This window comes from Sturnira hondurensis, unplaced genomic scaffold (assembly GCF_014824575.4).
Source record: "Sturnira hondurensis isolate 20B ecotype Veracruz unplaced genomic scaffold, ASM1482457v3 Scaffold0009906, whole genome shotgun sequence".
In the NCBI taxonomy this organism is placed as follows: Eukaryota; Metazoa; Chordata; class Mammalia; order Chiroptera; family Phyllostomidae; genus Sturnira; species Sturnira hondurensis.
Genome location: NW_028082537.1, coordinates 2,265,970 through 2,278,626, shown reverse-complemented (window position 1 = coordinate 2,278,626; position 12,657 = coordinate 2,265,970). Strand labels below are relative to the sequence as shown.

At 39.6% G+C, this 12,657-nt stretch overlaps 1 protein-coding gene across 3 annotated transcripts in view; it reads left to right on the top strand.

Moving 5' to 3' along the window:
* The window catches only part of PIP4K2A (phosphatidylinositol-5-phosphate 4-kinase type 2 alpha), a 160,234-nt gene that overhangs the window by 112,366 nt on the left and 35,211 nt on the right, over positions 1-12,657 (top strand). For all 3 annotated transcript variants that reach the window (XM_037058114.1, XM_037058113.1, XM_037058115.1), the window contains one exon: positions 698-850. In XM_037058114.1, coding sequence (XP_036914009.1) covers positions 698-850 — 153 coding nt within the window. The remainder of the gene's footprint in view (positions 1-697; positions 851-12,657) is intronic.

Sequence of the window (12,657 nt, the reverse complement as noted above, 5' to 3'; positions counted from 1 at the left end):
GATGGAAGATGGACCAAATTAGAATCTTCTGAGGAGCTCTTGTGGAATCCCACTGCCCAGCCTCCTCCCGGGGCATGCCACAGGCAGCATGGTTTACTAGCTTAGTACTAATAGTTCACTGTTGAGAACTGGGTCCTGAGCCAGCCACACTGGAGATGGAATTCTAGCCCTTCCCTGTTACTGGCTGTGTGACCTTTGCCAGATTATCAAACCTTTCTGATCCCCATCTCCTCGTCTGTGAAGTGATGATGATGTTAATAGTAACTGTTTCACTGGAGGTGTTATCAGAAGTGGGAGAAACACTCTGTGCTGAATGTTTGGCATAGTATCTGTCATTAAGGAAACAGTGATATAAAATTTTCTCTTATAACTGGAACCTAATTTTATAAAGAAGAAAATATGGGTCTTTTTCCAACTCAGAAAATTACAGGGCAAACAAAATAACTTTGATTATCGTTCTAGACATTAGCCTACTTGAAGGACATTAGAATTATAGTGCAGACCCCAGCTGTTTTACTCCATTTGAAAGACTAACAGTTTAGGTTATGATGGATATAAAACGCTGTCATCCTACGTACCAATTTCTTCCAAACACAAATGTTTTTAAAAATTTGTGATGACAACAGATTATCTGGAAATCAGAAAGCCACGTCTTTAATTGGGTCTCTTCCCTCCTCCCCGCTTTCCCAACGGGAAGAATTCCTTGACCAGGAGCGCACCCCTTCCCAACGACTCCCAGGCACGCAGCGGAGCTCGGTTCCACACATCCTACGACAAAAGATACGTCATCAAGACCATTACAAGTGAAGACGTGGCTGAAATGCATAACATCCTAAAGAAATATCACCAGGTAATTTTTCTTTAACTAAGGTTAACACTCACGACTTCTCATCAAGGCTAACGATTTAAATGTAGGAAATGATGAGAACACAGTTGACATGAAAACCACCTCTGGCTAGGCTTTTAAAAAGTACTGTGGCCAGATGACTGACGGTTATTTAGGAATGCTTAGCCTATGAAGATAATCAGTTATTTGTATGACACTTTAATATAACTCTTTTGTATAATAGTTTCGATGTTTGCTATCCTGATTTTAAAGTCACTCAGCTTAGGATTTGGCAACATTTCAGAGTCTTTTTGCACATGCCAAAAGTGAGGTGTTGACCTATGAGTATTTATCCACTTACACCTCCTAATCGTATACTGCTTTCACTGGTCTTTCTGCCTGGCCCCCAAAAGGCCCATTCCCACTCACACTCTACTGCTAGAAAATTCTTTCATTCCCACCCCTCAGCATGCATTATCCCTTCATAATGAAACTGCTCTTGGGAACAGCTCTCTCGCTCGCGCACTCTCTCTCCCCACCTCCATTCCCCTCTCTCCCTCCAACCCGTCTCCTCTTCACTCCCTCTCTCTTCTTCATTCCCTCCCTCCTTCACTCTCACTTTTAGGATAAATTCCAGCACAGGTTTTCCTGGTGACATGCATAGCATATATTCCCAGGTTCCAACAGAGCCATAAGAGGCTTTACCTTTAAAACTATGTAGTAAGAGCATGAAGTTCACTGTCAGAGAAATCCATGTTCAAATCTCAGACCTGCCACATACTAATCATGTAACTTCTAGTCTTACTGAAAACACAAAAGCCTCAGTGTTTCATTTATACAATGGAGATAATAACAACCCCTAACTATAGAGTCCTAAAGATTAAACAGGGGAATGTACCTCATATACTTAGCACAGTGTCTGCCACACTAGGTACACAATTAATCATGGAGGTAGTTGTTATCAGCGAGTCATACGACAATAACCAGGAACAGCTATGTCATCTTGAGAAATCGTAGACTTGTGGCATGAATATGCCCTATACTTGCCACATGGCAGCAATTATCTTCAGAACTGGTGTTTGAGCCACATACTAAAACACACACGCACACTTTTAGAGTCCTGCGTTTTGGTGTCTTTTTTTACCTAAATATCTTCAAATCCCTTTTCAAAGATAAAGACTGGCTATGACAGGGGGTATTCAAAATAAAGTGCTGCAGGTCCTGACTACACAAACCATCGATTTTCAACCTTTTTTACCTCATGGCACACAATTACTACAATTTTGTGACACCCAAAAGGATATATTTTTTTGCCAATCGCACACACACACGCACACACAAAAGTATAGGTTTGATTCATTCACACCAGACAGCTGTTGGTGTGTTGACTGTTGTCATTTCTTTATTTGACAATCTAAGGAAAAAGAGGGCAGTGCCTCTGACTCAGTAGTCGGGTATTACATGTTTTAGATATTCCTGCAGCTCGCCCATTGAAAATTGCTGCTCTAACATGATGAACTATTTCTGGGTAGTTGCTTATCCTTCCAATCTTTACAAATGTGATCAACTGCATTTTGCTTCAGTGAAGTTCATAAAAATCTCTGAGCTACGTGCGATTTCCAGAAACCTGGGGCTGCCCCTGATTTGTCTCCTAAATTCATTTAACATCTAACAAATCATTTATAACATCTGTTCCTTTTGTGAAATTTGTATCACAATGCTTATGCTGCTACATATTATGGAGGAAATTTAGGCAGCAGGATAGTACCGGAGAGGGAGAGAACACTAAGGCACTGGCTTCTGAGTAAGCGGGATTAAAGGATGCAGCTTTAACTAGTGGTGTTTTAAAACTGTTTACTGTTTCATTTGTCCTTCTCTGAAACTTAATGTTGTACTTCTGCATTGTCTTTATTCAACTCAGAACTTTCAGATCAAAAAGATACCCTAATGGCTGAGGGAAACATTGTGATAAATGTCTGTGATACCATTCTAATAAAGTGACATGCAATTCAAATAGTATCTTCTTAATGACAACTTTGAGTTCAGAATTTTTTGACTTTACGGACATCACAATTTGAAACATTTTCTCTGGGGTAGTCACTGTAACTTAACGTGCGGATTTGACATATCCTCAGTTTTATATGAAATACTTTGGGGATCAAAATAAGTTTGTTAACATGCTCTAGAGGCTTTCAAGTACTAAATTTTTTTTTCATTTCACTATTACAAAATAGTTGTTTTCCTGGTATGTTCATTATCCAGAGAAATCTCATTAACCTAACATTTATATATTTTTTTGTTCTTATAAATAGTATTTTAAATATAATTTAAAGGGTGTTAGAGATTGAAAAATCACCATTGTTAATACAATTTATTTAAAGGACACTAAGTTGAAAGTCAGGGGACATAGATCCTACCCTATTATGAACTGGTTACGTAGGCCATCTCTGAACCTCAGTTTTCCCATCTATATTTCATTTCATTCATTCATTCATGTATTTACACTTAACCTAATTCCAGAAAGGATGTAAGGTGACCTTCAGGGAAGTTTGAAATATAAGAGAATAAACAGAAAAAGAAATACAGAAAAGGGAAGGAGATTGCGAAGACACAAAGTGGAGCCTGGAGTGAACCTGAAACTCATGCCATGGTGGCCAGCATGCTTCCTAGATTGAGGGCCACTAATCTGACCCTAGTTTCTTAGCAGCCAAAGTGGAAAGTAGAACCTGAGTGAATCAGTTACATGCCTACTGTGCCTGAAGATACCAAAGAATCAGTTATTAAGGATAAATATAACTGTTCTTTGTACTAAAATTGGACAAGGTTATTTCTAAGGCATTCCCCACAGGGAAGACACATGATGTGATAAACCATCATCCTTGGAGCCAGCCATGTAACATGCAGGAATGTCATAGAACTTGGAAAAACCTCTGTGTAGGCTGCTGACCCCACGCCACCACATAGTTTACATTTAGTCCCTGCAGTTGTGCAGAGAAACGCAGTGTACACTGGCTACCCAGCACTCTGCCAATCTATGACTCCTACTAGGCAGGATCTGAATGTTCTTCAAGCTGCTCTTCTCCTGGGCCACTTTCAAACAGGGTGTTGATGGATATTACATGGGGATGAGCTCAGCCTCGGACAGTCTCAGATGTACCTATTACACGTGATCAGACATGGCCTCAACATCTATCATCCAGGAGAGATCCTTCCAAGCTTTGTTCTCTGATTCTACTCAGTGATGCTCAGAGACATTTGAAATGGGTTTTAGACCTTTTCTTGCTGCACTTTAAGTAGGCTGAAGCTACTTTTAGGGTTTATGTCTGGTCTGAGAAATGTTCTGCCTCCTGCTTTGGTGGTAACTGTCAGTTCTCTTGTCTTCTTGGTTTTTGTTGCTTTTACCTTCTAATTTGCCATGCTTCACAACTGCCCACTCTGGGCAGGTAATAAGGCTTGTACAAAGTGCATGTTAATAGATGGGACTGGCTTCCAGGGAGGGTGTCTCCTGTGGGGCAAATTGACAGCTCCGGTTACTTGATGGCCCTTGACTTCTCTTTTTTCTACTCTTCTCTTTTGTTGTTTATTTTTGTATGAAATATACCCATAGTTGCAGCTATATTCTGGAAGGTTAAAATTACCATAAGGCCAGCCACTGGAGAAGTGGAATGTTACTAGATATTTGAATAAATTCTACCTGGGATTAATTTTCTGACAACCCATCCTCATTAGCAATGAAGTGTGGTGGGTGGTTCAGAGCACAGACCCAGGATCTGGCTGCTGCCTTCAAACCCCAGTTTTGCCTCCAACCTGCTGTGTAACCTCTTTACACCTTTTCCTCTGGTGTTGTGCTACTTAGGTGAATTAATACCTATAACCTGCTCAAAACAGTGCCAGATATGTGATAAGTGTTATATAAATGATTGAATAAGAGAACTAAGTACCTATGCAGTTTCTCAGAGCCCAGTGTTGAAATCATCGACTGTCAGTCCACTAGGAGACCTAGTTTCTGGTAGAGTTGGCCCTGAGGCATGATTATGACGATTTGAACCCTTAGGGGTAAGATTTTTTTCCTCAAGCTCTGGCATCTTGCCTTAGTCTTTCTCCACTGCCAAATCCTATTCTAATTTCTACTCTGTGCTAAGAAAGGACAGCATTGTCTCTCAGACCAACCAAAAATTTATAATAAGCACAGCATACCTTTATAAGTCCCTTCTCCTTTTGTTGGTTTTCTCTGTTTTATCATTGTTTGCATGTAAATACTCTTTTTTTTTTCAAATTCCTGTCAGGCAAGAACAAACTCAGGTCTTATAAATGGTGACTTTTCAACTGATGAGGTAAGCAGTGTCAGAAGAGTGTTCAAAGAGGAAAGAATAGTAAAGAATCTACTTGAATGTCTTATTTCTCCTACATGGACTGATTTTTTTCCCCTGACCTGAAATCATTGGAAGTTTTGGTGTCATAAATGATACCAGCTACAGCTGGAATTTTAATTAAAATTGAGCCAACGTCAAAAAAATTTTAGAAATGTTATGAGAGGGAAGAAGTTACAGTGTAGATGATGAAAATATCATTAATAATAACTTTTACATTTTTGAAATGTAAGTGTTAAATGTATTTGTTTTTAATTTTAAAGTGACCAAAATGATAAATTGATAAAGTAACCTATATTTGGGAAAAGATTAATAACTTGAGCCAAATCTAGCCATTATGCCTAAAAAATTGAACTCCTTGTTAAATAAGCTAGCTAGTATCTCAAATTTCAGTAAAGAATTTTAGGGTAAATGCTTGACTTTTTTGGGCCCTCCTGGGAGCACATCTTTTTGTTTTGCCATGAAGGCTCGTGGCATTGGTACTGTCATTTCAAGAATTAGCCATGAATAGAGGAAAACTGAGAAAAAAAGTACCATAAAAACCAAAAATTAAAATAAGAAATTTGGAGGTGTGGCATTGAAAAAGAAAAAGGTACACACTACATCACAGCTTCTTAAATTCTGATTATGGACAGAATACCACACAGCCTGTGAAAAGCAGATTCTGTGTTTCTGACATCCCCAGGTGAACTGATGGGACCCCCAGTACATGATGGCTGTACCAGCTTTTAGAACCGGAGGAACATTCTGGATCTGCTCGTTAGATTTTTAGTCTCTTGCCTACAGGGAGAGGTCAATGGGAAGGTCAAAAGTACATTAACATTTCAAGCCTTATAAACACCTAAAACTCTGATCAAAAGTCCACCCAGCAGAGCCACTCTGTCATCAGGAGCTACAGGTGCATTTCCTGCTTCCTTCTTAGAAATGTCAGGAAGGTGTTTGCCATCTCCTGGGTTTCTATGGCCTAGGGTGGGCCCCTTCAAACTCCAGTTTGCAGATAGGGAGTCACTGCTGGCTGGTGGGGGCATTTGGAGCCCTCATGGGTCCTAGCCATTTGTTCCCCAGTTGCTGGGGGGCTGCCCAACACACTCATCAGAATGCTGTTTCTGCAGCAGATTGTCCCCAGTTTCTGGAAATTTCATCCTCTTTTCTTCATCCATCACCTGTCCATCTATCTCTCCATCTATTCTCTCCATCTATCTCTTCAACAGCTATATACTTGACATTTTCATTCTGGCCTCCACATTTTTTAATTTTTTTTTCCCATTTTCTATATCCAAACATCTCTGCCTGATACTGGGTAGATTCCTTAGCTATAATGTCACCCAGTCCCAATTCTCCTTTCAGTTGTTCTACTCCGTTGTCTCACATGTCCAATGATTTTTTTATTTCAGTTTTTTCCTCTCTTAATGTTTCATTTTTGAAAATCTGCCTGCTTATTCCTAATAGTTTTTGGTTATATGCTCCTCTCTGAAATTGCATCCTTTATTTCTTTATGCATAACTGTTTTATGCATAACTGTTCAAATTCTGCTTTCGATAGTCCTAACCTTTGCAGTTCCTGGGCCTGAATTTGTTGTCTGTTGTGACTGCTGTCTCTCACTCAGAGTGATTTGTCCAGGCAGAAGTCCACACAGAGTTTGGGGTCAAGACGTTGATTAGAGATCAAAGCCTACGAGGAGAAGAAGTAGGATTGGTCCTAGGGAGAAGCCACACCGCTGGGTGGGCCCATCCAAGCCACAGTCAGCCTGGTGGGGGGATGGTGCTCAGGAGAACTGCATCCAGAAGCTCTGTGTTGGGTCAAAGTGACAGGAAGGCAGATCCAGAAGTAGCTGCCAGCTGAAGGCTGCTGACCGCTCCACGACTGGGCAACAAAGCCTCGCGGAGCTCCTCAGCAGGGTGGTGCTTGGAGCAGCCCTTCTGCCTTTTCATTATAACCAGTGAGTGAGTGCCACCTACACTTATGATGGAGTATTCTTTACAGAGTCATTTCATCTTCAGTGATGATATGACTTTATTATAGTGTAACAAAGGGAAGCAGGGACATCATTGTTTACATTTGGGTTGTATTCTGATCCATCTCAGTACTAGGAATATTTGTAAACACTGCAGAGGAGTGTTTGTTTCTTTTAAACCTAATTTTATTAAATAAAGCAGTGGATTTTAGTATTTATATGTACTCATCTTAAATGTACTCATCTTTACTTCTTTTTTGACTTCAAAACTATTTGAATAAGAGATAACTTTTGTTAACTGACACTTATAGACCGTTATCCCAAAATATCAACTTAAGGAAAATTTGCGTTATGTATTTATTTGGTCATTCTAAAACAAAGCAGTCCTTAATTTCAGGCTGAATTCCTTTTCCTCTTCCCTATTTGTCTGTCTGTCTGTCTGTCTGTCTGTCTATCTACCTATCTATCTATCTCTGTGTCCCTCTCTTCTTCATGCAAAACCTTTTGTTGGAGAGATCTGTAAACACATCCAGGGACCCAACAAGGATTACAGATAATTTAACCTTTCAAAAACATTTAACTGAAACAAGACTTACTCTTGTAAATATTAGTATTGAAGTATTAATTTAATGCTATATTAAATTGTCACTTCAAGCCCCTAAAAAAAATGAGTGGAACATGATAATAATAGCAATTTCCAAAAGCAAGAGCCAGGTTCACACTGTCATGTGGAGATATAAATATTTATCTGTTGCAGTCCATCACTTAGTCTCCTCTCTACTGACACACCAATCAGCTGTGACTCTTTTAATGGCATTTCATTTTTGCATGAGAAGACCACCAAATTGGGGGTTAATAATACTTGTTATTTTTGTTCACTGCCTAAGAGCAAAGGAAACAGGTTTTGTTGCTGTTGCATTTTATCTGTTCTTTTAAATTCTGATTTCACCACATCAATTTATCATTGTATTACAGTTCTGACAAGCCCATAGAAAGGAAAAAGTACATAGAAAGACTGACAAAGATATTAAATTTGCCATTACTGATGACACCATGGAACTGTTTACATGTAAATTTTTTTAAGCTATGATTCTCCTTTTAAAAAGGTTTTATTTATTTATTTATCTTTAGAGAGGAAGGGAAGGAGAGAGGGAGAGAAACATCAATGTATGCTACCTCTCGTGAGTCCCCTGCTGGGAACTGGCCTGCAACTCAGTTATGTGCTCTGACGGGGAATCCAGCCTGGATCATGTGGTTCGCAGGCCCACACTCAATCCACTGAGCCACACCAGCCAGGGCCCCATGTAGATTTTTGAAAAGAGTGAAAATTGTTAGTGTTAGAACATGGGTTATAGACAAAACATTGCCAACATTGAGAACACTTTGAAAAATGAAGAAGCCACTGCATGATAGATAACAGAGCAAGGTGATATGGGTATCCAGCTATGAAAATGCAAAAGCTAAAAGTAATTAAAACAGTATTTTAAAACGCACACGTAGGTGAAACGGTGAATTTAACACTGAGAATATGGACACTGACCCCAACCATAATTGTGACTGATTTAACTCCTTATAGTTAGATAATTGATGAATATCAAGTTAACATTTAAAAAATTTGAGAGTAAATGTTCAGTGCCTATTCAGATGAAAGCTCAGTGACATTGCTGAATTGCAAGCATCTGAAAGCCAGCATGACAGGTACCAGACAGAGCTGCTCAATTTGAGGGGAGAGAAGGGTGTGGCTGCAGGTGACCTACAGAGCCCAGAAGGGTGGAAATACCAACCTCGTTGTCCACAGATAGGAACACTAGGTAAATGCCATATCTGAGGGGTCACCTCAGGGGTCAGTTTTGAGGAGCACTCTTCAAAACTGTGTACACTCAGCCTGGGCTCTTGCAAATGAACTGTCTCTTGTCTGATGTGCGCTCTTAATTTCTGAGCCACCCATGGATGAGCAGAGTCAAATTTGTTCCACTTGTGGCCATATCTCTCTTGGGACCTCAGAATGGCAGCGGGCAAAAGTCCCCAGACTTATCTGACTTCTGGCAGGGAATCAGTCCACTGGGCTGCAGTACAGCGCTGCATCTGCTGAGTCTATAAACAGACTTTAATACAGCAGATAGGGAACAGCAACGACAGTTAATCATGTCTTTTGCCAGTGGAGAAGGACCGACTAGCAGCCATATCAAGGCAGTGGTTGAAAGTGAAAGAAATATTTTTTTATCTTTCTTAAAGAGTGGCCCTCGAGATTAAACCATAGTTCTCCATTCTTGTAATCTGTAAATTAAGCATGTAGAAGAGAGGAAGCACAGCTTCCTTAGGCTGTCTTGTGATCAAATCAAGAATGTTAAAAAGAAATTAGTAGATGCTGAGGATGTGTGTAACTATTCAAAACAAAAAAAGATGCTCATGCCAAATAACTGATTATTTTAAAAAGGTGTGATATGATAGTGTCCCCAACACCCCTTTTCTTATTATTTTGGAAGCATTTATTTACAAGTTATTTAGTTAATTTGTTAATGATGTTTAAGTTCTTGAACAGGGGTTAGAAATATAACTTTTTACTTTTTAAAAATACTTACAAAAAGATCATCTCTTTTTATAAACAAATACACGCCAAACAACATTATTTATTTTTGAAAAGCCTTTGTTTTGTGAGAGTCCTTGAAATCGGGAGCTTATATTATATATTTAAAATAGAAAACCTTTCTCAGAGAGCATTTTAGGAAGATACCAGGTGCTCTTAGAAGTCTTCCTCCCTTGCCCATGGCTTTCCTCCTTTTGCACCACTGGCCGTGGGTCTTGGTTTCAGTTGCTTCTGCTTGAGTCATTGGCAGTCCCTGAGTCTTCACAGTCTTTCCTTGCTCTTCACATTCTTTACAAAAACCCTAGGCACCAAGTACTATTATTACCCCATCTTCTTCAAATATGGAGACATAAAGAGGTTGACGCATTCACCTAACTTCACACAGCTAGTGAATGTGGAGCTGGACCATGAAGGCTCCTCCCAGCAAGATGTGGCTCAGTTGTGCTGAGTGCCCAGCCAACACTGTGGCCATGAATTTCCAGTCTCCTTGGTTGTGGCATTACCTTTAGCAGCTTGTGTGTGTAGGAATTCTTGTAGATGTGCCCAATAGGGTTAGACTTTGTACACAGCATTTTCTGGGTCAGCTGGTGCAAACCTGGGAGAGTTAACATTCAGGCCTCTATGTGTTGACAACCACATGCAGGGACATACGGTGCAGTGGTCCCCCAACCATGATGTTCATAGTACCAGTGAAAGTTCCTCACTAAAAGAAACAGTGCATTCTCTTCCCAGTGCCCCCAGGCAGAAATTCAATTACTGGGTAGAGTTTTCTTCTGCAAAGTTTTGACCTGTAAATGCTTTCTCAACCTTTGGCACCAACTGCAGCTTGCCACTACCGGAATCTAATGTGATAGGCTTGAGTATGGCTTGTGGTCTTATACATATTTATATATTCAGGAGTTTTAAGTTTATTAAATCTATTTGTTTCAAAGTGGTCATTGAAGAGTCTCATAAGAGAGCCATACCTTTGAGAATGAGTACACATAGAAATTTGCTGATCCAAATTATACGTAATAATTTATTTAATCTTAAAGGTAGAGGAGCTGTAGAATGTAATCTGTATGTATGTCCCCCCTCCAAAAAGCTTGCCGTGATTTTCTGTATAGCATTCAGGGGTTTCATTAACATACTCATCAACATGAATAACAGTTAGTATCCACTCTGTTCCTTGTCACTCTCAGATTTTGGTCAAAGCTACGTCTTCTACTGGCAGAATTTTGAAAAGGTAGGTCATGATGAGAATAATCTGAGCAGAACAGCACAAAGTAGAGTTAAGTGACCAAACTGAATCTGGTGTGGGCCCTCAGAGGCCCCCAAAACACCTCTGCAGGTTCTCCCTCAGAGTAGACACAAGCATATATCTGTGAGTTGGTTTGGAGCATAAAGCAGCAGATATGTGTAACACTAAGGTTTTTTATCAGAGTTTTGAGTGAAAATAATAGTTATTATCATTGTCATCTGCAGTAGGAGGAAGGGTATAGTAAAGTACAAGAGACATTGTGTGAAGTGTTTTGACATACTATTATCTGTAATCCTCACAATAACCTCCAGGTACAAATTATGCTGCCCACTTTCTAGAAAATGAAACTCAAATGATGAGTGATTTAGTAAGTTGCCCAAGATCCCACAGCTAGTAAATGGAGGCACCAGGACATGTGCACATATCTCTGGCTCACAAACCTATGTTCTTTCCAATGTAGTTGTTATACAATGTAGCAAAATGTAGTCTCTCGTAATCTCCATGTTTTTAAGGCCTATCCAACCAACTTTCTTCAAAGGTGAGGGAACAATAATCCCTTTGACTTCTTTAAAGCACATTTGAGATATTTTCTCTTCAACCAGGAGCTCTTTATCACCTGTTTTGTGTTAGTAAAACTCGAGTTAATTTACTGTTTTTTCATTATTTTCTATTGTTGTTCAATGACTATTGTCCCCATTTCCCCCCATTACTCTTCTCTGCCCTACCCACCCCCACCTCCTACATTCAGTCCACCCCCCACCCCCATTGCCTTTGTCCATCCTTTATACAAGTTTCTTGACAACCCTTCCCCTTCTTTCCTCGTTATCTCCTACTCCCACCCCTCTGGTCAGTTTGTTCTTTATTTCCCTATCTTTGGTTATATTTGCTTGTTTGTTGGTTTTATTGATTAGGTTCCACTTACAAGTGACATCATATGGTATTTGTCTTCCACCATCTGGCTTATTTCACTTAGCATGATGCTCTCCAGTTCCATCCATGCTGTCACAATAAGTAGGAGTTCCTTCTTTGTGCTGCATAGAATTCCATTGTGTAAATGTACCATAGTTTTTTGATCCATTCATTTACTGAGGGGCACTTAGGCTGTTTCCAGCACTTGGCTATTGTAAATTGTGCTGCTGTGAACATTGGGGTGCATAGGTTCTTTTGAATTGTTTCACAATTCTTAGGTTATAATCCCAGCAATGGAATTGCCAGGTCAAAAGGCATTTCCTTTTTTCGTTTTTTGAGGAAATTCCGTACTGTTTCTACAGTGGCTGCACCAGTCTGCACTCTTACCAACAATGTACTAGGGTTCCCTTTTCTCCACAACCTCCTCAGCACTTGTTGTTTGTTCATTTGTTTATGATGGCCATTCTGACTGGTGTGAAGTGATATCTCAATTTACAATTTTTTGAAAGGAGAGAAGTAGAAAATGTTTCACTGATCTGACTTCAAACTAAGAACAATATGAGGTGAAACTCTATTCAGAAAATATATCAAATTAAATTACCACAGCTCAGTTGTAGTTAGTAAGATTTTTAAAGGCAGGAACATCTTTAAAATATGCCAAACTCTAGGTAGCAAAAGTCTAACTCATTCTGATGCTGTACTCTTTTCTTTAATGAGAAAACTAAGGCTTTAAAAAAACACTCTTAAGATGGTTAATATTATCAAGAGTTG